We start from the raw sequence: 24,114 nt of genomic DNA on the forward strand, positions 1-24,114 counted from the left end.
ATTAACATAGAAGTGTGACTAAATCTTAAATGGGCATTTGCATTGTGAACCACTGGGCTAGAGATTGAAAAGGGTCTGTTACATGTGAATAGCAGAAGATTTGGCTTTTAAAGTTAACCAAATTTCTTTTATTATCTAGTTATAACTGTAGAAAAATATAAGCATAAAAAGACTATCATCCACATTATCCAACCTATTTTGCAAAACTAATTAGGAAATTGTCAAAGTAAGAGCTTTCCAGTCAACTATCAGTCATGCTGTGTGTATCCACACAGTTCTGAACCACAGCAGTCTTCTCCAGAAACAGTGTTGGCCAACTTATTCCCTGTGTACCAAGAACAATCCTCATGGTCAGTACATTGCAGTGTTTAAAGGAACTGATTCTGTATGTCAGAAGTAAAAAGAAGTTACATCAATGTCATCAGATTGCAGAAACAGATGTTGAGACCTGGGCCAATGAAATCTTGTGTGTCTGAATTCTACTTAAATTGAAAAAAAACCCAAACAAATGATCCTGGACACTTTTACCCTGTTGCTGCCTGACATGGAATACATTTTGTTAACAGTGACATTCTTGGCTCAAAGTTCCCAAGGCACCAGCATTCCAGAGTTGTGTGTCTCAGCAGTTCCGGTCTTCAGTTTAATAGAACTGGCATTCGGGTACCCAGTTCAGACATCAAATGACTGTTTTCCACAGAACAGGAGCTGGAAATCTAAATCCCTTGCAAGGCTTGTTCCAATAGGCAGGCACAACATCAGATTCCTCATGACATGCAATACAGCTGCTTTCAAAACTTAGAAGTAATACTCTCTACTATACAGCACATGAGTTTTGATTGCTTCCTCTTCCTGAGATGATTTAAATCTATTTCCAGGCACCTGTTCTACCTACTGAGCAACAAACTCATGCTACTTTTCCTCTGATTCTTTAGCCCAGTGTAACAGCCTGTTTTCTATAGGTGAAAGCATCAAGAGGAAAGGTAAATAGTGCAAAGCACACCGATAGCCAACAGTCGAGTAATGACCACTCTCTTGAGTGGTTGGAAGGAGAAAAAGGAACTGAACCACACACATGTTGATCACTAGACACCAATTCTCTCTGGGCCTCATTTCTGAGGTTACACAAACTCAGTTTTTCAAAAAGTTTTTTCCAAAGAGACCTACTTTCAGAAGAGCTCAGAGACCACGGGGCTCAGGTGAATACAGACCCACAGCCTCAGTAGCTCTGTTTGGAACTACACGAGGCAGGTCCTCGCTGACTCAGGGAAACACTGGCTTCAGTCTCATGCACTGCACAAAAATGTATCTGGCTCAGGGATCTGGAACTTTTTGGCATTTAAATCTTTTATAGGACCTAACATGCATAAATCCCTTGCTGACTGTTCCTAGCCTGTAAACATTAGACATATGCAACATTCATCTTTAAAATTTCTCAGCTAACATTTTCAGGTTCAGTTCCTACAGCTCTAAATATGTTTATCTAAAAAGTGAGCACCAAAAAAACCCCCCAAAACCCAAAAACAACCAAAAAAGAAGAAAAAAGGAAAAAAAGGGGGAAAAAAATAGAAAAAACATGGCAACATTTAAAGAAGATGTAAAGCATGAAGTCCTAGTTAAGAGTCATTTGGGATCTTCAAGCATAACTGTATTCATTGTCCTTTCCAACACAGTTTTCTGGCTTTCAAATATTTATCTTTGTTATGTGTGTTGTAGTGTTTAGCTTCATTCCAGAGTAAAAGGACACTTACGGTGTTCTTATACAATTTTAACTAAAAACTGCTTGTGCCAGACTGTGAGGGTCAAACCCTTGCTAATACCAACACTGCCATATTTTACTGGTGGATCCTCACATTCTTCTCTTCCCTAAATATCCAGGGTAAACCTTAAGTCATGATCTCCTTAATCAGGCAGCTCTTGACAACTATGCCAAGCAAAATCCGTAACTCATGTCCTGCTGGGTTGAGCAGCTTACTGAGAAAGTCTGATATTGACACCCAAAGTTGTGTCAACATGCAGAAGGATGACATTAAACATGCTCAGAAACAGCAAGAGAGAGAATACCTACTCCTGTTTGGGTGCTATTTCTTACCAAAGGTGTTTCCCCTTATTTGTTTCAAATCAATTATTAGTCTGAGGGAGCCCTTGACTTGGCTGACAGCAGCAATAATTTAAAATAATTTCTTATCTGATATTCCTAAGTTTTCTTTTACCCTTCATGGGAAACTATAAACAACTGTCTTCATGTTACCACTATAGCTGTATCAGTTTTTCTAAAGCTTTCTTCTGTATATATGCATCTTAGCCACGTTTTTCTTACTGCAACACCTTTCCAACTTCCACATCTCTGCAACAGCACTACTGTGATTGAAAAGGGGACTATGTTATGTGATCATTACCACATTTTTTTCCAATCTTTCCTTAATCTCACCTACACAAATTTATCTACAGGTATTCCTTACACAACTTGCTGCAGTAAGATAGGAGCTTATGTGGGTGAGCTGTAATTACCTTCTATAGCTAATACAATCTTCCTAGAACGTCACAGGTTTTATATTTGTTCAAAAAGTAGAAACTGCTCAAGTTTCATTAATGTTTTTAAATAAAACAAAAGAACAATTCAACACAAGTTCTTGACTAATGATTCCTCTCGTACTTCCACCCATCAGTGTGTAATAGGTAGTATTAAAAATAAAAAGGCAAAAATAAGAAACAAAACAGGTTGCTGGGGAGGAGCAGAAAGGTAAGGAAAATAACATTTATTCAGAGTTTCTTAACATATTGAGATGTTTCTGTAAGCCTTCTGGCAGATGTTTATTCTCATTATAAAGTCTGTAAAAGTTTATTAAAAAGGATGGGGCACTGTTCCTAGCTTTCTGCTGATGCTCTGGGCAAAGCACAATGCAAATTAGGTATTGATCCACAGTGTGTAACTCTAAAACCCTGCAGAGCCACGCAGGATACAGAAACATTTTTCAGAATTTGCCTTAGATGTTCCAACAGTCTTTGCTGCATGGCCCATTTATCTTCTCCTGTGGGAGTAGGGATCATTAACATGGAAACCAGACACTCAGCCAACATTCAAGCTACCATCTCCTAGGGAAGTGTATTTACAAAGCTACAGAGCTGTGGCAGGGTTTTTTTGCTACACAAAGATCAAGGATGAACACAGAACTCTTAACTTCAGCTGTTCTCAAATCAAATTTTCAGCAGTGCCTGTGCAACACCCAAGAAACATTTACTCAGTCACGTTCCTCCTTCAATCAAGAACTGCATGGCCAGAGCTTACTGTACAGGCAAGTGTGAAATTTCACCTGCATTTTGTGTTCTAAGATACATTTAAAGTCAATGATGAAGATATTTGTTTGGTTGTTTCTGTCTTGTTTATCAAAATAAACTGCATTACCTTAATCCCTGCAAGTCAAACTGTAGAAACTGCCAGCTTGCATTTCAACCTTTCCTTGAGGCTGAAGATCAGACATGTTGCATTCCCACTTGTGGGAATGGATGGCAGAGTTTCATCTCATCTGCTGTTCACATCCCAAGCGTACAAGCTATTTAGAAAACATTGGGTTTGTTACATACAGGTTCAATAAAGTTTTATGATACCAAAGACTGTTGTTTAGGAAAGTTCTTTATTTCACAGAATTTTATCGGCATCATTTGTTCAAGGGGAAATCTATCCACTGGTGCCAAAAGTGATCTTACCAACATCAGAACAGGTCACTTTTCAGACTCTGTCTCATTAGCTTTGCCTTCTAATAACTTAATATCAGGATTTGCTATGAGTAAGTAGAGATAAAACCAGGCTTCTGTTATAAAACAAGATGGTAAACTGCAAGTGTCAGTGCTGCATATGGGAGTCAGAGAGAACAGAAAAAGGAACCTACAAAAGGAGCAAGAGGAAAAAACATTACATTTGAAGTATATCCCAGAGAATTATCCAGAGCCATCCATTATAAAACATTATATTTGCAGAGGTAACCCTGAAACTGCTGCTGCATTCTGCAAGCAATCCAGTGCACTTCATCAAATACATGTATTTAAAGATTCAGAGAAACAGAAGAACAACCAGTAACACTAAAAAAAGCTTTAAACACTCAGATCTCACTTGAATAGATCAAGAGTAACAGAAATGGATACATTTATCCAAGCAACTGAGCAAACTGCATTCTACAAAGGGAGATAAGGTGTAGTTTAGAATCATCTGAAGAAAGACATTTGTACCCACAAAAACTAAATACAATCCCACATACAAATCACAAAGGCTAAGGGAAGAAACAAAGACTGTAGGACAAGCTTCCAAAATGAAATTGGCTTTAAATTGGTAAAGCATTTTTGGTCCTGTTGCTAGAAAGAAATAATTCTAAACTAAGATCTGACATACAAAGAATGACCACATTTATACAGATCGTACTGTAAACTGAAAGAAAACTGCAAAATATTGAAAAATACTTTAAAATCAGTGAACTATTCAATTAACAGGAAGTACAAACAGTTGTTTTGGCACTGCACTTGAAGGACAGCTTCAATAAAAACATTTTATTACCATGCTGATACCCACACACAACATCCTGGTTGAAATATCAAACTATGAAGTTTGCAGTCTTAAATATAAGTGCAACAGGAAAGAGGCTCAAGTGGGAAGCCCCCACTAGCCCTCCACCATCCTTTTAAGTATGGCTCCCAGGCCACCCTTTGCCACTTTCAGTGGGGTCAGCTCTTCTTTATTCTCAATGTGAATGCTTGCACCATGAGACACCAGCAGCTTTGCCTCCTCCACTCTCTCTTCATCGCAGGCTAAATGACTGCAGTGAGAACAAGAAACCCACAGCCACTATTAAACAGTCCAGGCTTATAAAGAGCAATAATTATGCCATGTCAAAATGACAGCGCGAATTCTGGGGGGAGATACATCCTAGAACAACAAAACCACACACAGCCAACTACCTACAGTGACTCCAAAGCTTGCTGTCTAGTTACTCTGTTGTCATTAAGCAACTCAAGAACATTCCTCCTGCTGTTGTCCTTGTAATGTTAAGACGGTTCTTTGGATTAGGATTTGGTTCTGCAGTCAGCAAAGCAAGGGGGAACATAATCCACAGTGAAAATGGACGGTGGCAACCTCCAGTTGAATCAAAAGTGATAAAGAAATCATCCATTGCTAAAAAACAATCTGAAGTAACGAGTCACTGCAAATGCAGCAAGCACTTTTTTTCCTGAGAATAACCGTGTGCATTCCAGGGCCATTCAGGGGTTTATGTACAGCTTAAACATACTGCTTGATCTTATTCACAGCAAACTCTTGATTCCACTCTAAACAAGGCAGAGTTTTGCCACCAACTTCAAAGCAGCTAAGGTTTTATCCTTACAGATTCAAATTGATCTCTAAGGTAACATCGAACACTGGGCTGGTTGTATTGAAATTGCAACTTATTTTCCTTAGAGAGGTGAAGAAAAGGTTGTAAAAGGAGTTCTTGCTTGGCAGGACAGAGTAGGCCAGCCTGCAAGACCAGTTTCCTCTGACTTGGATGTCATTAGCTCACTCTCTACCCTCTAGTGGCAACCAAACGTATTCCAAATTATTACAAAAGGTGTTCTACACTCTTTAAGTAGATGTGGTAACACAAATTAAAGTATGCATGTACAGACACACTTAGGTAAAATACTAAGTATGATTTTGTCAAATACTTTTTAATTGCACGGGGACGTGAAGCAAGGCAGTATTTTGAGGCAACAAAAAATTAAAAAAAAAAGAAATTGGACTAATGGCATTTCATTTCATAAAAATTATGCTGTATTAAGCAAAATAAAAATAAAAAATTACTTACAGAGGAGTATTCCCTTCGGAGTCCCGCATATCCACAGTGGCATTGTGCTGCACAAGGATCTGTACCATTTTTAGGTTCCCTTTGGCTGCTGCTCTGTGTAACGGGGTGGATTCAAAGTGATCTGTTGCATCTGGATCTGCCCCGTTCTCCAAAAGCATGATTGCAATCTGAGTGTGTAGTAAGAGAAAGGAGCAGGGGAGGAGGATGTGAAGTTAACATAATAAAATCCTTCTTCCCAGAGCACCACCACCTCCAGTAGCCTGGCTAAACATACCTCCTGCTTATTTTTGGAGGCTGCATAGTGCAGGGGTGTGCAGCCATTCTGATTGACAGCATTGACATGGGCACCCTTGGCAATGAGGGCTTTCACAATTTCATCCCGGCCTGCAGAAGCAGCAATGTGTAAGGGACTCCAACCAGCCTACAGAGGTGAGAACAAAACCACATTATTCAAAACATGAGTTTCAGGCAAAAAACCATGACAATGCATAACCCAAAATGAGATTTAGCTACTCACACTGCACATATTCTTATAACTGTAAAGCTGAACATTACTGATTATCACCAGAGAGACAAGTCTCTTGTTCTTGCCTGCACTCAGTACCTGACAAATGCTGCCAGTTAAATGACAGAAGTCAGAGTTATGCACAGTACCTTTGCAGGACAGTTTGTGCCTCCAGAATTCACACTAGTGCTTTTTTAACAAAAAAGAAAAGGGCGTACAAAAGTTTCTTTAATCTTTCCTATATCCTACCCTCTAAACTGATGAGACATTTCCTTCTCTAAGGGTGATATTTAGGATGCTTTGTAACAGATGCAAATATTTCAACCCTTCCTCTAGAACACGAGCAGACCATCTCCTTTCCAACTGTGAAATGACTGAACCTGCCACCTGCTCTATAACGCCTTCCCCAACGTGAAAAATCTTCACGGCACCTCATGATTTGGCACAACACATTTGAGAGGCATAAAGGCAACATGAAAATCCCCAAAACTACCCAGACAAACACCGCTGGTTTTGCAGCTTCATTCATAAGAAGAGTCCTCCTAAAATTCCTTGATAACGAGCAGGACTCGTCAAGTCTCTCTACGCCCATTTCCGCATGAACACCGAAGTATTTCATTGCCTTCCCAGCGCACACACAGCAGCCTGGGCTTTCCCAAGCCTCACAGACACCGCGCTGGGGGCACCAGGAGAGGGAAAAGGACGGAAGGGAGGAAGGCTGAAGCCACGACAGCCAAGGGCCGCGGCAGAGCCCGCGCATCCGCACTGCCCCCGCACGGCGGGGCGGGGGATCCGGGCAGGGCCGCCACACTCACATCGTCCTTATCGTTCACAGGCACGCCGAGCCCGAGGAGGAGGTCGGCGACATCCGTGTGTCCCGCCGAGCAGGCCCAGTGCAGCGCGGTGCGGTGATCCTGCGGGAGAGCGTGAGGGAAGGAGAGAGGAGAAGAGTGAGCGCGGCAAGGCTCGGGAGCGGCTGGCAGGAGCCGCCCCGCGGACAGCCGCCTCCGCAGCCCGCCCGGGCCCCGCAGCCCGCTAACCTGATCGGCGCGGGTGGCCTGTGCCCGGTCGCGGAGCAGCAGCGCCCGCAGCTCCTCGAGGCGCCCCGCGAAGGCGAGGTTACACACCGGCACGTCCGACACCTCGCCCTCCATGCTGCCCCGCCGCCCCGCCGCCGAGGGGCGGGGCTCCGCCGCGTCCCGCCAATCAGGAGGCCACCAGGGCCAGCCCGGCCAATCGCACCTCCCGCCTGCTCCGCCCGCCCCTGTGCCGCGAAGGCTGCTGGGGGTTGTAGTCCCGAGGGCGGGGGGCGTTGCGCTGCGGGCGGGCGGCGGGACTGCAGCTCCCAGGGCGCCCCGCGGCGTGGCCGTGTTGTGCCTCCGTGTCGGGGAGAGGCGGAGGAGGATGGTGACAGCGGGAGGATGGAGGCCGGTGAGGGGCGCGGGGCGCGGGCACGGCCGGCGGAGCGGTAGCGACGGGCTGGGCCAAGGCCCTGGGGGCCGCGGCAAGGGGTCGGGCCGGTGCCCCGGGGGCCACAGCGGCGGGAGGCGCCGGCGGGCTGAGGGACGGACGGGGCGGGGGGGGTGCGATCCACCGTGAGGGGCTCGCCTGGAGCGGGGGGTCCCGCGGCCTCTCCCGGTGCCAGGGCTGAGGGGCTCGGGTGAGGGGCTCGGGTGCGGGGCGGCTCAGCTGCCAGCCCGGCCCCAGGAGGCGCCGCGGGTCGGCCGGGAGCGCTCTGAGGGCTGAGGGAGCCTGGAGAGAGAAAGGACACCCCGGACGAGGAAAAGAGACCCCGGGAGGGGAAAAGAGCCCCCGGGAAGGGCAAAGCCCCCCCAGTGGTGCTTTCCCGTGGGGTATGAGCTGTCACACCGCGGCCGCCGAGGGGTCGCAGGTGTCTCCTGTCGGATTTCGAGGGGCGAGAGTGTCTTAGGTGTTTGGACCCAAAGCAGGCGATTTGCCCTCCAAGTGCAGCGAGCGGTGGGTTCTCTGCCGGGGAAGGCAGGGCGCAGGGCGAGGGGCTGTTTTGCCCAGCTGGCAGCCCCAGCGGGTCTGTCGCGGTGTTTAGCGGGGAAGGGGCAGTGGGGCTCGGCAGCGCTGGCCCCGCCGCTCCAGCCAGAGGGTGGTGCAGCTCCCTTTGGATTGCTGGAACGTATATTTTTTACATGAATTCTTATATTTTTTTTTTATATACTTAACAGCCGATTGTTCGTTCTATATAGTGGATATACGTGCACTTACTTTAAGAATAAAATAAAATTGTGTCTGCTTTCGCTTTCAACTTTTGATTTTTCTATCAATATATTCCTAAGATTGTTATCTAAAATAAAGGGGTTTGCGTTCATTTTTACGCTTGAAGGCATGTTTCACTCTTCCAAAAAGCACTGCTTTAATCATCTAGAAAATGGTTGGACTGTCTTCTTTTAGTAGTGTTAATTATTATTTGTTATTTTACACTAGATAGATCTAATGTTGAATAATAACATTACTATATCTTTTTTTTCTTCCTCCTGAAGTGTTTCAAATCTCCAGTTGAGAAAGTAAAACCCAGTCTTGCTAACACTTTTCACATGCTTCCCATTAAGCACGAGGCTGTAATCGCTCTGATTTGTATTTTTTTCGTACATTTTAGATCAAGCCATAGTGCCTAAATTGGTTTTTTCCTTCCCTCATTATCTTGAATCAAATCTCACCCTCGCTGCAGTCATCCTGAACTTCTGCCACTGGCTTCAGTCAGACTGCTTAAATCAAGGTGTTAGTCCTGGTGTTCTCTCAGCAGTCGCTGAGGATCAAAATAAAAACCAGCCAAGGCATTGGATATTTCAGTGTCAGAACAGCTTTTAAAGCAAAAAACTAAAAGCAGCTGACAGTACTGATCAGAACCCCCAAAGGCTGCAAGGACTTGCTGCAGCTAGTTCAGTCTGAGAGCTCCAAGGTGTGCATAAAAGAACAAAGGGATAAAATGGAGTTTGAATTTTGTGTATTCCCGTTCAGTTTTATCTAGGTATGAAAACCAGATCACTATTTTGTCAGACTACTTAGAAGAATTTCCAGAAACTGATGAGCCAGTGTGGATTCTAGGAAGGCAACACCACCTAAACACAGGTATCTGTGGAATTAAATTATCTATTACTTCTGTAGAGCATTCATAGATTCACATGCAGCATCAGCAGCTCCAGATTTCCTGATGTTCCCTAAAAGTCTCATGAGAGAAGTTTGTTCCTTTTTATCAACAAGGCATCAGCTGTAAGCAGTGGAATTCCTCCTGTACAGAAACCAGAACCAAAGCCAGTGTGCTTCCAACTGTAATTTGTGCAAAGTGATTGCACTTGCAGCAAGGGCTGTCAGGTGTGAGCCTGGTCACTTCCCAAGATCAGCTGTCTCAGATAAATAAACAAATTTTGGGAAATGTTCAGCCTCACTAATATTATTTTCCCATGAGGGATGCTGTCTGCAGCCTGTTACGTGCCACTAAAAGGATATTTCAAAAGAATAATAAACGAATCTACTGCACATACTCTGGTGAGAGTAAATACCTAAAAGTTATGGCAGAGCTATGTATTTATATAAAAATAAGGATTCCAAAATGGCTTTGCTCCTCGGGGAGAAGACAAGGGCATCCTGTGTTACATGTCAAAGGCAGTGGCCACCAATGCAGGCCTGGTGTTCAGGACAGCCCCAGGGTGCTGCCTGCAGCCTGGATCAGCTGAGGGATCCTTTGGAGAGGCCAGCCAGGCTGAGCCACAGCGCAGGGAAAAGGAGCAAATAAGATTCTTAAGCATTCTTCAGAGCCTTTGGGAGAAGTCTGTAAGTGCGTGTGTTTAAACAAACAAACAAAAGATATTTAATTAAATTTAATGTTATTAACCTGTTCTTAAAATGACTTTGTATTGGGTTTGGAGGTAGAGCATAATTCCGTGATGGTTTGCATGTAGGAGTTATTCACCTTTTTTAACTTGCTTTACCAGTTCTTTCCTGAGGATGTAGTTCTCCAGAGCTGTTTCATTCAGGCTGGGCATAATCATTCCAAACCCCATGTAAAACTTCATTGGCTAATAATTATTCCATCCTTAATAAGTTAATTTTAATTAGCAGTCTACAAAAGCTCTCTGTGTTTCAACTGCTAAAAATATGTTAAGTATTAAGGGTCTTGTATGTAAAAGCTAACAAGAGCCTTCCACACTCTCCATATATTGACTGCACAGAGAAAATTGGAATTTTTCAGTTTTAAAAGTCTGTTTTAATAATTTCTTTCCTCTTAAAATTGTTCCAGACAAATCTAAGCTATTGTTGGATATAAGTGCTCGTCTCTGGTTTACGTATAGAAGAAAGTTTTCACCTATTGGTGAGTATGCAGCAGTCCAGCTGCCTGCTTGTGGATTAGCAGGATTAGTGATCATGTTAGGGAGTCTAAAATTATTTTTACAGTATTGGAACATTTTCATCATAATTTTAACTGCTTATGCAAACAGAAGATTTAAAGCTATTAAAAACCCTGTTTGCCTCTACCTGTGTATAATCAGGTCTTCATGTTTATAGGGCAAGCAGTAAAATTACAGCGGCACTGTAGAAAGAAAAGAGCTTGCTCATTGCCTTTAGCCTGTAGTATAGTTGTTAGAGATTTAACTTGAAGTTTTCTCAGTGGCTGCACTCAGTGTAAAGCTCACATTGGTTGTGATGAACTCTGTTTTCAGGAGGCACCGGTCCCTCGTCTGACGCAGGCTGGGGATGTATGCTGCGCTGTGGGCAGATGATGCTGGCCCAGGCACTGATCTGCAGACATTTAGGAAGGGGTGAGTACTGTTGCTGAGGGAACTTTTGTGTTGCTTGGAGACTGTTTGATTCTTCTGCAGTTTTCCATAAAAGCATAAAACCTAAATTCCTTAGCGAAACTTTCCTTGATGCCCTGATAGAAGTTACAAGTGAACTATTCTTGTCTAACAGGTTAAAATCACGCCAGCCTCAAGCAGAAAAATAGAAATGGAGGGAGGACAAAGAGGGAATCCCACTGTTGTTATTTTATAAATCTTTTTGAGGAATATCCAAGTTGAAGCCATGGGAAAACTTGCCACCACGTGTTTGAGTTCTTCCCCTCTCCTCATTGCTTACATAGCCCCCAAATGTTGGCACACAGTGACTGTGTGAGTAGTGACATAGTGATAGACACCTCACAGAGTACTTCACAAACCACTGACCCATCACCAGCCTGAGTCCAAACCCCACAGCAGACCCCGTTATTCCCTGCTCTTAAGCCTGTATCAACACCTCACATCCCAGGGTCACAGGTGAGAGTCATAGGGCTGCTCTCTATGCAGCTCCTCTATCCATTAAATTTTTATGGTTGGGTATGTGATCCTTATGCTGTTGTGCCATGTTTTCTATGACAGCATGATTTATGGATTTATCCACATTTATAACTGAATCCACAGAAGGATTTATCCAGTTGAATAACTGAATCCAGAGAACGGAAGTGCAAAGATTTAACTGAAGGAGTAAGCAAACAAATCACCTGAGAAAAACTAGAATTTGCAGTATGTATTTGCTTCATAGCATCAGTCCTATGATGTGCTTCTCTGTCAGTAAATGTGAGGTAACCACCTCACATTAGAAGCAGAAGCTTACATGGCAAAGCCATGGTTTGGGGTTTGCTGTGGGAGAGGGCCAGCATTGTGTTTGGACTTTGCTTTATGGATCTTACCGTCCTTCAAATGCTCACAAATCTAACAAGGTCCCAGCAAAGCAGGTACTTCTAAACAGTCTTGAAAGCTCTCATAGAGCAATAGCCATCAATTCTCAGCAGTGATCACTCGGGATATACTTGCAGTTGACATTTTTATTTTAGTTTCCCAGCTATCACAATCTAGCCTGTGATGATAAAGGACAGCTTGATAAGAAATGACAAGCTGTGACTTCTAGGATCTCTAAATAAAATTAAATATTAGAGATGGATTGTACATTAGTCTCTTGTATGGCTTTCTACCATCTAGAAATTTGATCAGTATGATGGAAACATTATTTTTTTAATCTGTATAACTTTTTTTTTCCTGTAAGATTGGCAATGGGAAAAACACAAAAAACAACCAGAAGAATATCATAGAATCTTACGGTGCTTTCTAGATAGAAAAGATTGCTGTTATTCCATCCACCAAATGGGTAAGAACACACACCAACTTTTTTTTGTCCACTGAAATTCCTACTGTGTTGAAACTTTCTCCTTTGCAATAAGTTACTTAAAAAATTTTAAAAGGTGACTGTGAAGACAGTGTGTATGTTAATACATAAATAAAAATGCATGCAAGTGGGTACAAAGTGTAATAATTCAGAAATGTTATTCACTAAGACCTAAATAAGGCTGTATGCTAGAATCTAGCTCTTGGTAAAGTATTCAAGTTTTGGGTACCAGAGTTGATAGTTTTAAAACAGACAGTCACAAAGCTTAGTGCTGTAATTTGTAATTAAGGACATATTTGTAATTCTTGTTACAATTTAGGAACTTTTAGTAAGGGAACTGGGAGTCATTAAGATTTGAAAAGAGCATAGATTGAGAAAATAATTGTTGTTGCTAAATACAGTTTGCAGTTGCTCTAGAATGCATGTCAGAAGTAGGCCATGCTATTTAACATACACTGTGACCAGCTTCTCTGTGATGTTCTTTGTGTGTGTTTTCCCTCACAAAAACAGCGCAGATGGGTGTTGGAGAGGGGAAGTCCATCGGAGAATGGTTTGGACCAAACACAGTTGCTCAAGTACTCAAGTAAGTCACGTCTCCATAGCTCACTGGGAACGTTCCCTCAGGGCAGCTGAGCTCAGACCACGCTGAGGCCCCAGGGCAGTGCCAAAGGATGATCTCCCTCCCTCCCTCTCTCTCAGAATCAGGAATGTCTGTGCCATGTGTTTGCAAGCACAGTGCAGACCATGGTGTAGCCCAGCGGGCAAGTAGTGAGTCAGGACTGGGTGAGTTCTAAATTTTAATATACCAAGAGCTGTGTGTATGTATATATATATATATATATATATGTATATATACCTGCAGAAAGGGCTCTCTGGCTATGCTGTCGACATGCCCTAACCTTGGTAAGCTCCAGCAAGGAATATACACTTCTTGCCACAAAGTGGCACAGCTCTGACAGGTCAGGAGTGCCACCTGATTAGATTAGAGTGGTGCTGTGAAGGATCTGAGTGAAGCCATCCAGGCCAGGGAGGAACTGAACTGCAGTTCCCTGCTGTCTGAGCTGCAGTGCTGCCTGAGGCTGCTGCGTAAAACATGGAAGCTCCTCCTAGTCTAGGAGCCACACTCAGAGAGTTGACTTTGCTCCATTCCTGAGAGATTGGTGGAGGTGCCAAATCTCAAGTGAAGGCTAGACTGCAGGTCCTGGGTGCAGTTTGCTGCAGCTCTGGGACAGACACACACTCTGGAGAGAGAGAGGAGCTAAAGGATGCCCTGGCCTCCAGTTCCTTTCCCTTACAAATTCTCCATGGCTGAGCACTCACATGCTGGTTTTTCTGGCTTATTTTAGATAGCTGACTGCCTGTGCAGCCTAAAGGCATAGGTCCCTTCCCCAGACTTTTGGATGTCACACAAGTGGACAGAAACTTGTTGAAGGGCTCTAATGCCCCCTCCTAACTTGAGGGTGCCAAAAACTTTTAGCTGCTCTGGCTTTTAACACCCTGAGTCTGCTCTCTGCACATGCCCAGAAATAGTTCCACTGAATTTAGTGGAAGTAAGCACTTAAGCACAAAGTTATGTGAAAAACTGGCACAGGAACTTTTTCCTTCTCTAGACAATGCCAGGCACTGTGGGCAGGATCCCACTGTGGAGGCTGTTAAATGCAATAAAAAGTAATAAATCTAATTATGTGGTTGAGCTGTTACTATCACTGCATTTGGCTAAAGGACAAAACAGCTTTCACACAGTACAATGTGTGTGCTTTTCCTGGAACCACTCTGTATTTATTTTTTCTAAATATATTAAATATTAAAGTTATCTTTTTATTACATGGAAATTTAAAAAAAATGTTTTTCCGAAGAAACAATTTTTTTACTCAAGAACCATTTAACTATCCTGAATTAAAAGCTACCCCCATGGTCCTAATTAACTTGTGTTAAGTATTACCTTCATGTTTTCTAGGAAGCTTGCTTTATTTGATGAATGGAATTCATTAGCAGTTTATGTCTCTATGGACAATACAGTGGTCATTGAAGACATCAGTAAGTGAAACAAAAGTTTTTTTTAGAACTACTTTAATGTCTCAGCAAATAATAAAAAGTAGCTCAAACTCATGGCAAATTTAATTGTTTGGGGAAACTACATTCTGGCAGCATTAGAGTGACAGTTGTACTTGATGATCTTAAAGGTCTTTTCCAGCCTAAATGATTCTGTGATTATTTCTTTGGTTACAGTTTTTGATTTGACTCCACTCTCCTGAATGTATCTAAATATGAACAAAATACTTGGGGCCATCCCTACTTGTTCCCAGGGTAAGAAAAGCAATACAAGAAATACAAATTCAGGTTTTGGGTTTCCAAAACTGAAGTTAGCACAAAATGACGAGGCCTTTTTGTGGCCAACTTACACACCATGCAGTTGAGGAAAAAGTGGAGTTCGGTCTGTGCTATCTAAGCTCCCACCCCAGCCATGGAATGAAGTTGCAGTATGTAGAAATACAGAGAACTGCTTTTAATACAGAGTTTGCCAAAGATTTGCTTCTGTTGGGCAAAAGAGAAACCAGGGTCAGACCCTAGAGAAACACAGGGCTGATTTGCAGATGTAAGGAAGGTGGGTTTACAAGCAGTATTTAGCCACAGCCTGGTTCTGCTTTTGTCCCTACTCCTGGTTATTTTATGTCTGCATCACTGGAAGCGAAGAGTTCCCTGAAGAATTTCTAGTGTTTCATCTCTGCCATATCATTTCCCAGGCGAAGCTTGACAGCATTAATACTGCTAGTAGTAAACGTAACTTCTGTCCTAAATTTTCATCCCCCTGCCACTTATCTGGCATACTCTGTCTGCCAGAATTACTTCTACTAGAGAGTTAACAATTTCCAGGCCCTGCTCCTTTTGCCTTAAAACAGAAGCTCTATAGAGCTGTCTGGAAAAGTAGCTCAATCCACGATGGAGTGGAAGCCGTGCTCTGTGTTGCTCTGTGCATTCACTGATCTCTGTTTCCGTTCCCCAGAGAAGATGTGCTGGTCCCCTCCCCAGAGCAGCAGCGTTGCCCACAGCAGTGCACATTTGCACAGGAGTGCTCTTGGCCGAAACAAGAACACAGCAGGATTCTGCACAGGCTGGAAGCCCCTCTTGCTCATTATACCTCTCCGCCTAGGGATAAATCACATAAATCCAGTGTACATTGATGCGTTTAAAGTAAGGGGTTTTTTCAGTGATTGTTTGTTATTGTGAAATAAGTTCAGGTATCTGATATATCAGTAAAGAAATCAACTTCAATGTCATTTTTCTCTCTTTGAACTCCTAGGAATGCTTTAAGATGCCACAGTCTTTGGGAGCATTAGGAGGGAAACCCAATAACGCCTATTATTTTATAGGATTTTTAGGTAAGGAAGAAAGAAACTTACTCTGAATATCCATATGAGATGAGATAGGGTTTTCCTTGGGAAGGGGAAGCAGTTCAAGTATGAGAATGGAAATGAAGAAACATGCTGGAAACTTCAGGAACAGTATGATACCATTCTTATAGGAACAGAGCTTGATGTAAAATAAGGAATGATATAAGCAGGAACAAGACACATAACATTCAACAAGTGTCAAGTGTCACTGCTGCTGGAGTACTGAATTTTTCCTAATGATTAATACTTTCTAATGAAGGATGTTTTGTTTTAGTCTTTTGCTTCAGAGTTTTCATAATTTACTTTCTCATAGCAGTATCTCTTTCACCTTCTTCCATGCCTTCCTTTATTAATTAATGCAATAGTTGATACCAGATTCAGTCTTTCAGATTTCACCCTGGTTTGATCCATAACTTTTTGGATATTTTGTTCTTCCTTTTGTAAAACCTGAGCTGTTTTAGTCAGACTTATTTGTTCCAATTTCTGAGTGAATGCCTAACGGGATTACAGATTGCATTTGTGGTCATCCTGTACCTCTTGATCTGTGGAATGTTAGGGATTACAGCAGTTGAGATTTTTAAAAAATCTGGACCTCACACAGCTAAAGTATGAGACAAAGGTACAACAAACCATCCAAAACATCTACCCTAACAGGTAACAGTAGGAAGGTATGTTAACTGCCCTGTGGGAAGCTCTTGTGCCTAACTTTCCAATTCTTTTAAAGACTCCCTAGCTAGAAAGTCAAGATATGGACTGTGCTGATAATGCAATTTCTGTTTTACAAGTGTGGATGGAATAAGTGCTTATGAAAGCCTCTTGCTTATTATCACCATATGGATTTTACCCCTGCAGGCAATGAGCTGATCTACTTGGACCCTCACACCACTCAGAGTTTTGTAGATTCAGAAGAAAACGGCACAGTTGATGATGAAAGCTTCCACTGCCAGCAAGCCCCACACAGAATGAAGATCATGAATTTGGACCCTTCAGTAGCTTTAGTAGGTGTTAGGAAATAGTAGATGTGTGTACTTTATTCAAAGCAGTACCTCTGTGTATTGGTAAGGGCACTAACGTGTTTTCTTGATCACAGCCAAGATCACAGAGCAGTCTGCTACAAACTAAAATTTAACACCTGGTAGTTTATATAGTAACTGCATAGGATATGTGAATTTTAGGTCAAGCAGGGAATTCACTTGTGGATCCTGGGGAGACAATTAATTTTCTTTCCTGAGCAGCCATTACCTTTTCTAGAAGTATTTTGAAGGTGAAAGCAGGGAACTGAATCAAGTTTCCTTATTTTATTGCATGTATCCATGCTTGCTCTGGAGAAGATACTTACCTGAGCTTAATTTGTTTTATATAATTTACAAATCTTTAAATAGAATTACTTGTAGTAATTCCATATCCAGTATAGGTAACAAGAGTACTGTAGTAGGTGAAGAAATTCAATCTGACCACATGCCAACATCCTTTGGTTGGGTTAGGGGTGATTGTCACTTGAGATATAACCAATACATAGTCACCACAGCATCCTTCACTCATTGACATATTGTAATTCCTTAACACTACTATGTGTATCCTTTCCCTAGGGCTTCTTTTGCAAAGAAGAATGTGATTTTGATAACTGGTGTAGTCTTGTACAAAAGGTAATGCTACTATCTTTATTTGCTCTGTATGAAACCATGTTTACTGTTCTTTTTTTGAAGTGGAAATTCCCTGCCTGCAAATCAAACAAGCACCAGCAAAGGCTGCACTAAGGATCAGGGTAAGATGACACTGCTGAGTTGCTGATGGAGCTTGTTCAGCATTTTGCAGCCCTGAGCCCTGGCACTGGGAAAACAAATCCATGTATACCCTTACAGAGTTTGGCTTTTTTTAGCAGTACTGTGTTACTGGCTGATACTTAGTCATTTACTGAGAAATACATTTTAAACTGCCACGTTGTAGCAATTTATTTGTTTGTTTGCTTCCTGATCCTTATTTATTTTTTGACATAATAATACGTGTACTGATTCTGACTGTTGGTCCCTGGTACCACAAAAGATCTGATTCTCTCAGTGCAGAATCCCTCCTGCTGAACTGTGGGGTACAAAGAAGGTGCTTGCTGCCACAGGAAAAGGACTTTAGGACATTTCTGCAAGCAGTTGGGATATTAAGCTACAGAAATATGAATGTGAAGTAACACCAACTTCTAAAGGCATTTTTAAAAAAAAAAGGCTAAGGAAAGCAGCTTGTAAATAACTGAATAGAGGATATGATGTAGCTTACCTGATAGGATTGAAATTTGGCTTCAATAATAACTTGTTTCTTCTGATTAAAACCTATCTTTCAGAATCTGTTGGGTATTTTTTTGAGATAATGGATCTGTCTTTTGTCTCATTGATCAACAGAAAACTTGAACACAGAGAGGTCCATGCAAGTAATTTTCATATAAAAGGCAGAAAATACCATATTCTTGGTGTCTGCTCCATGTAAACAAAATTATAGGTGTAAGGATATCAAAGCTTATCATAACACATTGATAATTTGTAGGACAGTTTAAGAGATCCATCTTTCAGGTGTATTTCCAAGTAGGAAAAGAGATCTGTGAAGCAGTGATTCATAGTGGCAGGTACCTGAAATAACAGGTATTCACTGCCTGTCTGCATACAGCCTTTGTTATTGCATAGACATACATAATTAAAAATGTTTCTAATTAAGCAAGACACTTTTTGTTTTGTATTCTGTCCTCAGGAGATTCTAAAGCAGCAGAGTCTACGGATGTTTGAGCTGGTCCAGAAGCACCCACCACACTGGCCTCCTTTCATACCTCCAACCAAGCCAGAAGTGACAACCACAGGAGCAGGTGTGGTACCAGCTGAAAGTGCTGCTGGGCAGCACAGTGGTTCTCCTTAGCAAACAGGAGAATCATCACAGGTGGAATAACTGGGCTTTCCTGAGGATCAAGCAATCACTACGTCTTCTTACAGAGCATCAGTTATCCAAACAGGCCACGTACAATTTACAAGTCCTAGCACAACGTATTTTTAAATCTTACAAAATATTTCAAAAGCCACGTTCCAGAAAAATGGTGGGGGGGGTGTTTTGGTTTTCTTTTAAGTAAACAAAGTCAGGCATGTCTTTAGATTCTAAATTGTTTAATTTTTTTTCCAGAACTCATCGAATCTACAGACAAGCTGTTTGAATTGGAAGAAGAATTTGAAATCCTGAGCGTATGAAGGAAACTGTGGTGACCCTTCTGAGTATTGAACATATTGCTAATATTACTGCATTGACTTAAATCACACAGCCATGTTAGCCCCAAAGTGCCTGAAATCATGGATAACAGAGCACAAACACCTGGTAGCATCCAAAACTCCAACAGCGACAGTTCCTTCTGTCAAACAGCTTCCCCTGAGGGAAAGGCAGTGAAAGATTTTATTATAAGACCCTGAAAGGGAACCTGTTTTTAATGTGTCTTTCCTGAAGACAAATGGACCTCTGACATTAAGGCAAAAATATGTCTGACAATGGGCTGTATGTTTGGAGAAAGGGATAACACAAAATGGGTATTTCTTGCTCTCTTATAATGCAATAGTTTAGTTCTTAAAGCAAAACAGTCTTCAGTTAAGGAGGATGTTTACTTCTGTTCCCTCCCATGGGCTGCATCATAGAAAAAATGCATTGTCTTGTTTAAAAGATCGACTGGATCAGGAAAAAATCGTTTCCTTGTTAAATATTTTAACATGTATTTGAGCAACCACACTTTATTACAAAAATGTTTCTGTGAAAGGAACTATGTCTAACGTATACGTTTTGCAATAGCCTTCCTGTTCCTGGGAAACCTCAAGAGGAACAGGAGACTCAAATAGTTGATACAGATCACAACCACTGTTATAGTTATGATAGATTTCACTTTGACCTTAAAATTCAATCATTAAAACTTAGGCTGACTTTTCTTTGGAGCTTAAGTAAGTCAAAGGTGGTTTAACTGTACCTTATTTATTTTTAAAAAGATTTACACAAGTTTCTCTGTTACAGCACTTTATCTGTGCATCTAATAAATTTCTTAAGCTTTTCATAGGTTGTATGCTGCTATATTTTGTTAATTTGTTTGTGTGAACTAAATATAACCCAGGTTATCTTAAAACTTAATATATAGGCATATGCAACTTACTTAATTGTTGGGGTTTGACTTGTTGCCTTTTGAAATCTGTTTTGGTAAAAGTGCCTTAATTCTCCAGGTTTATCAGAACAGCTGGTGCAGTTTTGTTTCTTAGGCAGAGTATCTCTCTAGCAGCTATAAGAAAACCAGCTCAGAATAAAGGCAAAGATCTTTTAATCCATTATGCAGTTCCTTTTTACTATCAGACAGTCCCCATTGTGGTCATTGTGTCACGACAGTGTAATGGACGTGAATCGCAGTTTCATCTTCAGCAATAAATGACAACATAGAGAAATCCTGCATGCTGTCTGCTCTCACTTGCACTTCGTGATCAGGGCCAGTGTGACTTCCAAGAAAATAGTCATAACCTGGTCACAGCTCACCTTGTTTGCCTTCAATGTTTAACCACGGTTTGGAAACAATACATGTAGGAAAAATAGAACTTTCTTCCCCCTCTCCGTGGATTAGCTGCATGTTTGTTTTTTTTTAAAAACAAAGCATTACTTCTTAGTTAATACATGAACTTACTGTTCCTGTGACAGCAATTGCAGCCCTCTCCTCCTCACTGAAAAAAAAAAGCCCTTGCTCTGAAATGCTCAGTCTTGAGCAGTTACTGCTAAAAAAAAAAAAAAAGCAACAGGTAAAGAAACCTTTCCTCAGTGGAGCAGAACAGGCTCATTCCCCACCCCGCCCCTGGCCATGGGGAAACACTCCTCAGGGGAGGCCTGAGCCCCACAGAGCTCCTGAAGGATTCTTGAGTGGGGTAAACTGATGGAAATGAGGCTGATGGGGAATGGAACCCAGGATGTAAATCCAACATGATCTGTCTGTGCTAGGACAGCTAAGAAGTAGACTGGGTATCCTGCATGAAAGGATTGCCACTCAGGGGTGTTAAAATGCCTTAAGGATATTTGCATAGCACATCCAAAGCAGTTGCTGATCTTTCACAATTAGGAATAAGTGAAATGAAAGACTACATTGTCCTTCACAACTTCCCTGCTCATCTCCAGTGTGGTTCAACTCCAGAACACACAGAGCTCTCTGCCCCCCACCTTGGAAGATAATAATGTGTTATGCATGTAATCATCATTAAAGGTAAAAATGTTATCTGCTTAAAATATTATCTGCAATTATGTTCATAAGTACTTTGCTGGACAGAGTTAGAGCCCTAGAACCTCATAAAGAAATCATACTTTAAAATAATGCCTCAGTCTTGCATTAGTAAAAATTGTCTGAATAATTTTAGATTTTTAAGCCAAGGTGACTGTATTTGCTAGGCACTCCTTTGAAATGTCCTTTCCCTCAAAATATACAAGGATAATCCCATTAGTGGCACTTCTCTTTAATTACGCCCTGAAGGAAAGCATGACTAGTTAATGGTGTGTACACTAGAAATACAATTTTTTAAACTAACAGCAAAAAGCCCAGAGGAAGCAGTTTACAACATATTGTGACTGTGGGAGTAAAAAATGTACATCCCATACCCACTTACTCCCATGTCTGCATAAGCTCACGTGCCATCTAGTAAAAGCTCTACTTCTCAAACACACACAGCTTGAATAATTACAAAATAAATGTGCCAAGGCTGCCTCAGAAAGGAAATACATGTTCATAGTAATAGAACATTTCTGGTGACTGCAGGTAGATAAGCACGGACCGTGAAGTCAACATTTTACCTGGAATATATTTCAATACAAAGCTATGAAAAATACTAGAGGAGTTTTGGATTCCTCATCCCATCAAAAACTGCATTTTTCGTAGCTCTTCAGGGTCAACTGTGGATGACAGTCTGAATTAGAAAGGATTACCTGTCACTGGAGGAAGGAATGCTTCATCTGGATAATAAGCAAAGCAAAACATTAATTTTTGAGTCTAAGAAAATCGGTTATCAACCATTAATGCATGGTGTTTCCAAGTCACCTACAACACACAAATCTTAGCTAGTTCTGTATTTCATAAGAGAATGAGTCTTCACTCCCTTACACTAGACCAAGTACTGTTTGCAAAGACACCAGTTAAGCATAGCTTTGGAAAAGTCTCTCTGGATGATGACTGGCATGTGCCCTGGACACGAGTGGTGTGAGGTGTCAGCTGCTCTCCAGTTTGAACAAGGAACTCGCAGAGACTTTCTGAGGTAGCCACAAATGAGAGGAAAAAAACCACTGAAGTAAAAGCATAGCACCATGTTTCATTCAAAAAGTGGTTTCAAAGCACTGGTCTTTCCCTCCTCTGTGCGTGGTCAAACTCCTGGACTTGACACTTGATTTTTGTAGAATTCCGTCTGTCTCGATTCACCCATCAAACACACACAAAACAGGTTCATGAATTTACCCTTCTCCAATCCGTGATGGCTAATCTGGGGTAACAAGGGCTGTGAATGTAACTGCAGTTCTGTTCCTACAAGTTCTTCATGCACACCTGGCAGCGGCTGACCCGCGTCCGGAGCTGTCCCGCTTTCAGGGTCTCTGAGGGAGGGGCACTGACAAACTGCTGCGACTGCTCCACCGTCGTCAGCCAGAAGCTGTACTTGTTGGCAAAGTAATGGCACGTTCCCCGAGCCCCGTTGCACTCGATGAATGGAGTAGCACGGAAATCCTCCAGGCAGGAACCAGGCGAGACAAGGGACTGACCTCCACCCTCTGCCCCGGCCGCAGTGTGCTGAAACAAAGATGTCGAGTTATGTGAGCTCAAAGGAACAGAATGGGTGGTGACCAAGGGGCTCTGCCAGTTCTGGTGCTAAAAGGAGTGAAACAGGCAACCAAAATTATACCTTGGCTCTGTCTTTTGAGTCAGGGCTAGAGGGGAAGAAGCAAAGGAGCGTACTTAGGCTGAATTTACAGGCCTGATATAATGGCAAACCAGCTTTTCACTTGAAAGTTGGGAACATTTGGAAACAATAATGCTGACATCATGTTTTCCTAACAGTCTTACACTAATGAGCCTCTAGGAGAGTGCAATGGAAAACTTTTTCCACTGAGAGAGAGGATTAAGTCAATACTGTAGCTTAATTGGCATTTCCACATTTAAAGGCAGGAAGAACAAAGAATATCTGTGGCAAAACAGAACTAAGGCAGCAGTGTTACCACCAAACCTGATCAGGTGCTAAACAGAACAAACTTCCAGAGCTACAGCACCTCAGCTGATAAAGAAGAAATGCACTTGGGCAAGAAGAGACGGGTCTTCAGGTTCCTGTAACTCATAGAATAGAGCCTCAGCGACCTCATCAAGAGGAGACCTAGAAATGTTTACAGCTGCCTTTGCATTAGCAGTAGTATCCTCACCATAAGGAAGGAGTATCCTATCCATAGGCTGCGCCAGCCCAGGGGACACTGTGGGATGGTGATGTCCTGGCTGTGCACAGCCACAGCCTGGGAAGGTGCTTCGCATACGGAGCAACGACTGATGTACTGTGGGATCTGGGCGCTGTCCACCGGCATCATGGGGATGGGAGCAGTGGTGGAGAGCCAGTAGGACTTGTCATTTCGGCTGGCGTAGTAGCACACCTCGTTGATGTTGCAGTAAATAAAAGGCATGGTGCTGAAGCGAGGCAAACACGAGCCAGCAAAACCTGGAACAATTGGAGAAGTGGTCAGAGCAGGCATCTACCAAACTCTCCAACTCACACACACCACATTCGTGGTGGAGGAGGGCACGAGTGACGTTGCTCCCAGCACAGATCCAGGCCAAGCAGGCTGCCACCACCTCTGCTACAGCCCTCTGTGCTACCGGTGAGGATTGTTCCTTTGTTTATGCCTAAGAGAACTCTGTCAACTCACCGAGATCCTGGTTGTGTGCCTTTTCCTGCCCCTCCACGTACAACAGGCTGTAGCCATCCCAGAGCTTATTCATTCCTATGGGACATGGTGGGATTTGGTCTGACTGACTGTGCTTCACTAAAGTGTATCCAACACCCACACTGCGACCAGGCATTCCCGGCAAACCAAGTGAGCCCGGCTTCCCAGCAACACCTAGGAGACAGAAAAGGAGTCACTAGTAACCAGTGTGGACATCAGCTGGCCCTATACCCCATCTTGGCATTGCTGTCATTGTGTTTATGTCCATCTTGTACAATGAGGA

At 42.4% G+C, this 24,114-nt stretch overlaps 3 protein-coding genes across 4 annotated transcripts in view; 1 reads left to right on the forward strand and 2 right to left on the reverse strand.

Moving 5' to 3' along the window:
* Window positions 1–3,613: 3,613 nt before the first annotated feature.
* On the reverse strand, window positions 3,614–7,497 carry PSMD10 (proteasome 26S subunit, non-ATPase 10). Its single transcript, XM_027716522.2, has 5 exons — window positions 7,374–7,497; window positions 7,149–7,247; window positions 6,103–6,249; window positions 5,829–5,995; window positions 3,614–4,805 (listed from the first exon to the last, which is right to left on the reverse strand). The coding sequence occupies exons 1-5, from the start codon at window positions 7,485–7,487 to the stop codon at window positions 4,652–4,654; spliced, it is 681 nt and encodes a 226-aa protein (XP_027572323.1). The 5' UTR covers window positions 7,488–7,497; the 3' UTR covers window positions 3,614–4,651.
* A 198-nt stretch (window positions 7,498–7,695) lies between these two features.
* ATG4A (autophagy related 4A cysteine peptidase) lies at window positions 7,696–20,337 on the forward strand. The gene is made up of 13 exons (XM_027716441.2): window positions 7,696–7,764; window positions 9,325–9,435; window positions 10,604–10,675; window positions 11,025–11,123; window positions 12,382–12,483; window positions 13,012–13,084; window positions 14,459–14,538; window positions 15,506–15,693; window positions 15,803–15,881; window positions 16,746–16,891; window positions 17,483–17,539; window positions 18,627–18,738; window positions 19,047–20,337. The coding sequence occupies exons 1-13, from the start codon at window positions 7,755–7,757 to the stop codon at window positions 19,109–19,111; spliced, it is 1,194 nt and encodes a 397-aa protein (XP_027572242.1). The 5' UTR covers window positions 7,696–7,754; the 3' UTR covers window positions 19,112–20,337.
* Window positions 20,338–21,363: 1,026 nt separating this feature from the next.
* COL4A6 (collagen type IV alpha 6 chain) overlaps window positions 21,364–24,114 on the reverse strand; it is a 116,048-nt gene continuing 113,297 nt past the window's right edge. For both annotated transcript variants that reach the window (XM_027716439.2, XM_027716438.2), the window contains 3 exons: window positions 23,814–24,005; window positions 23,319–23,605; window positions 21,364–22,695 (listed from right to left, as the gene is read on the reverse strand). In XM_027716439.2, coding sequence (XP_027572240.1) covers window positions 22,435–22,695; window positions 23,319–23,605; window positions 23,814–24,005 — 740 coding nt within the window. In that variant the 3' untranslated portion in view covers window positions 21,364–22,434. The remainder of the gene's footprint in view (window positions 22,696–23,318; window positions 23,606–23,813; window positions 24,006–24,114) is intronic.

This window comes from Pipra filicauda, unplaced genomic scaffold, assembly GCF_003945595.2.
Source record: "Pipra filicauda isolate LSUMZ 115617 unplaced genomic scaffold, ASM394559v2 scaffold58_size5111680_pilon, whole genome shotgun sequence".
Taxonomy (NCBI): domain Eukaryota; kingdom Metazoa; phylum Chordata; class Aves; order Passeriformes; family Pipridae; genus Pipra; species Pipra filicauda.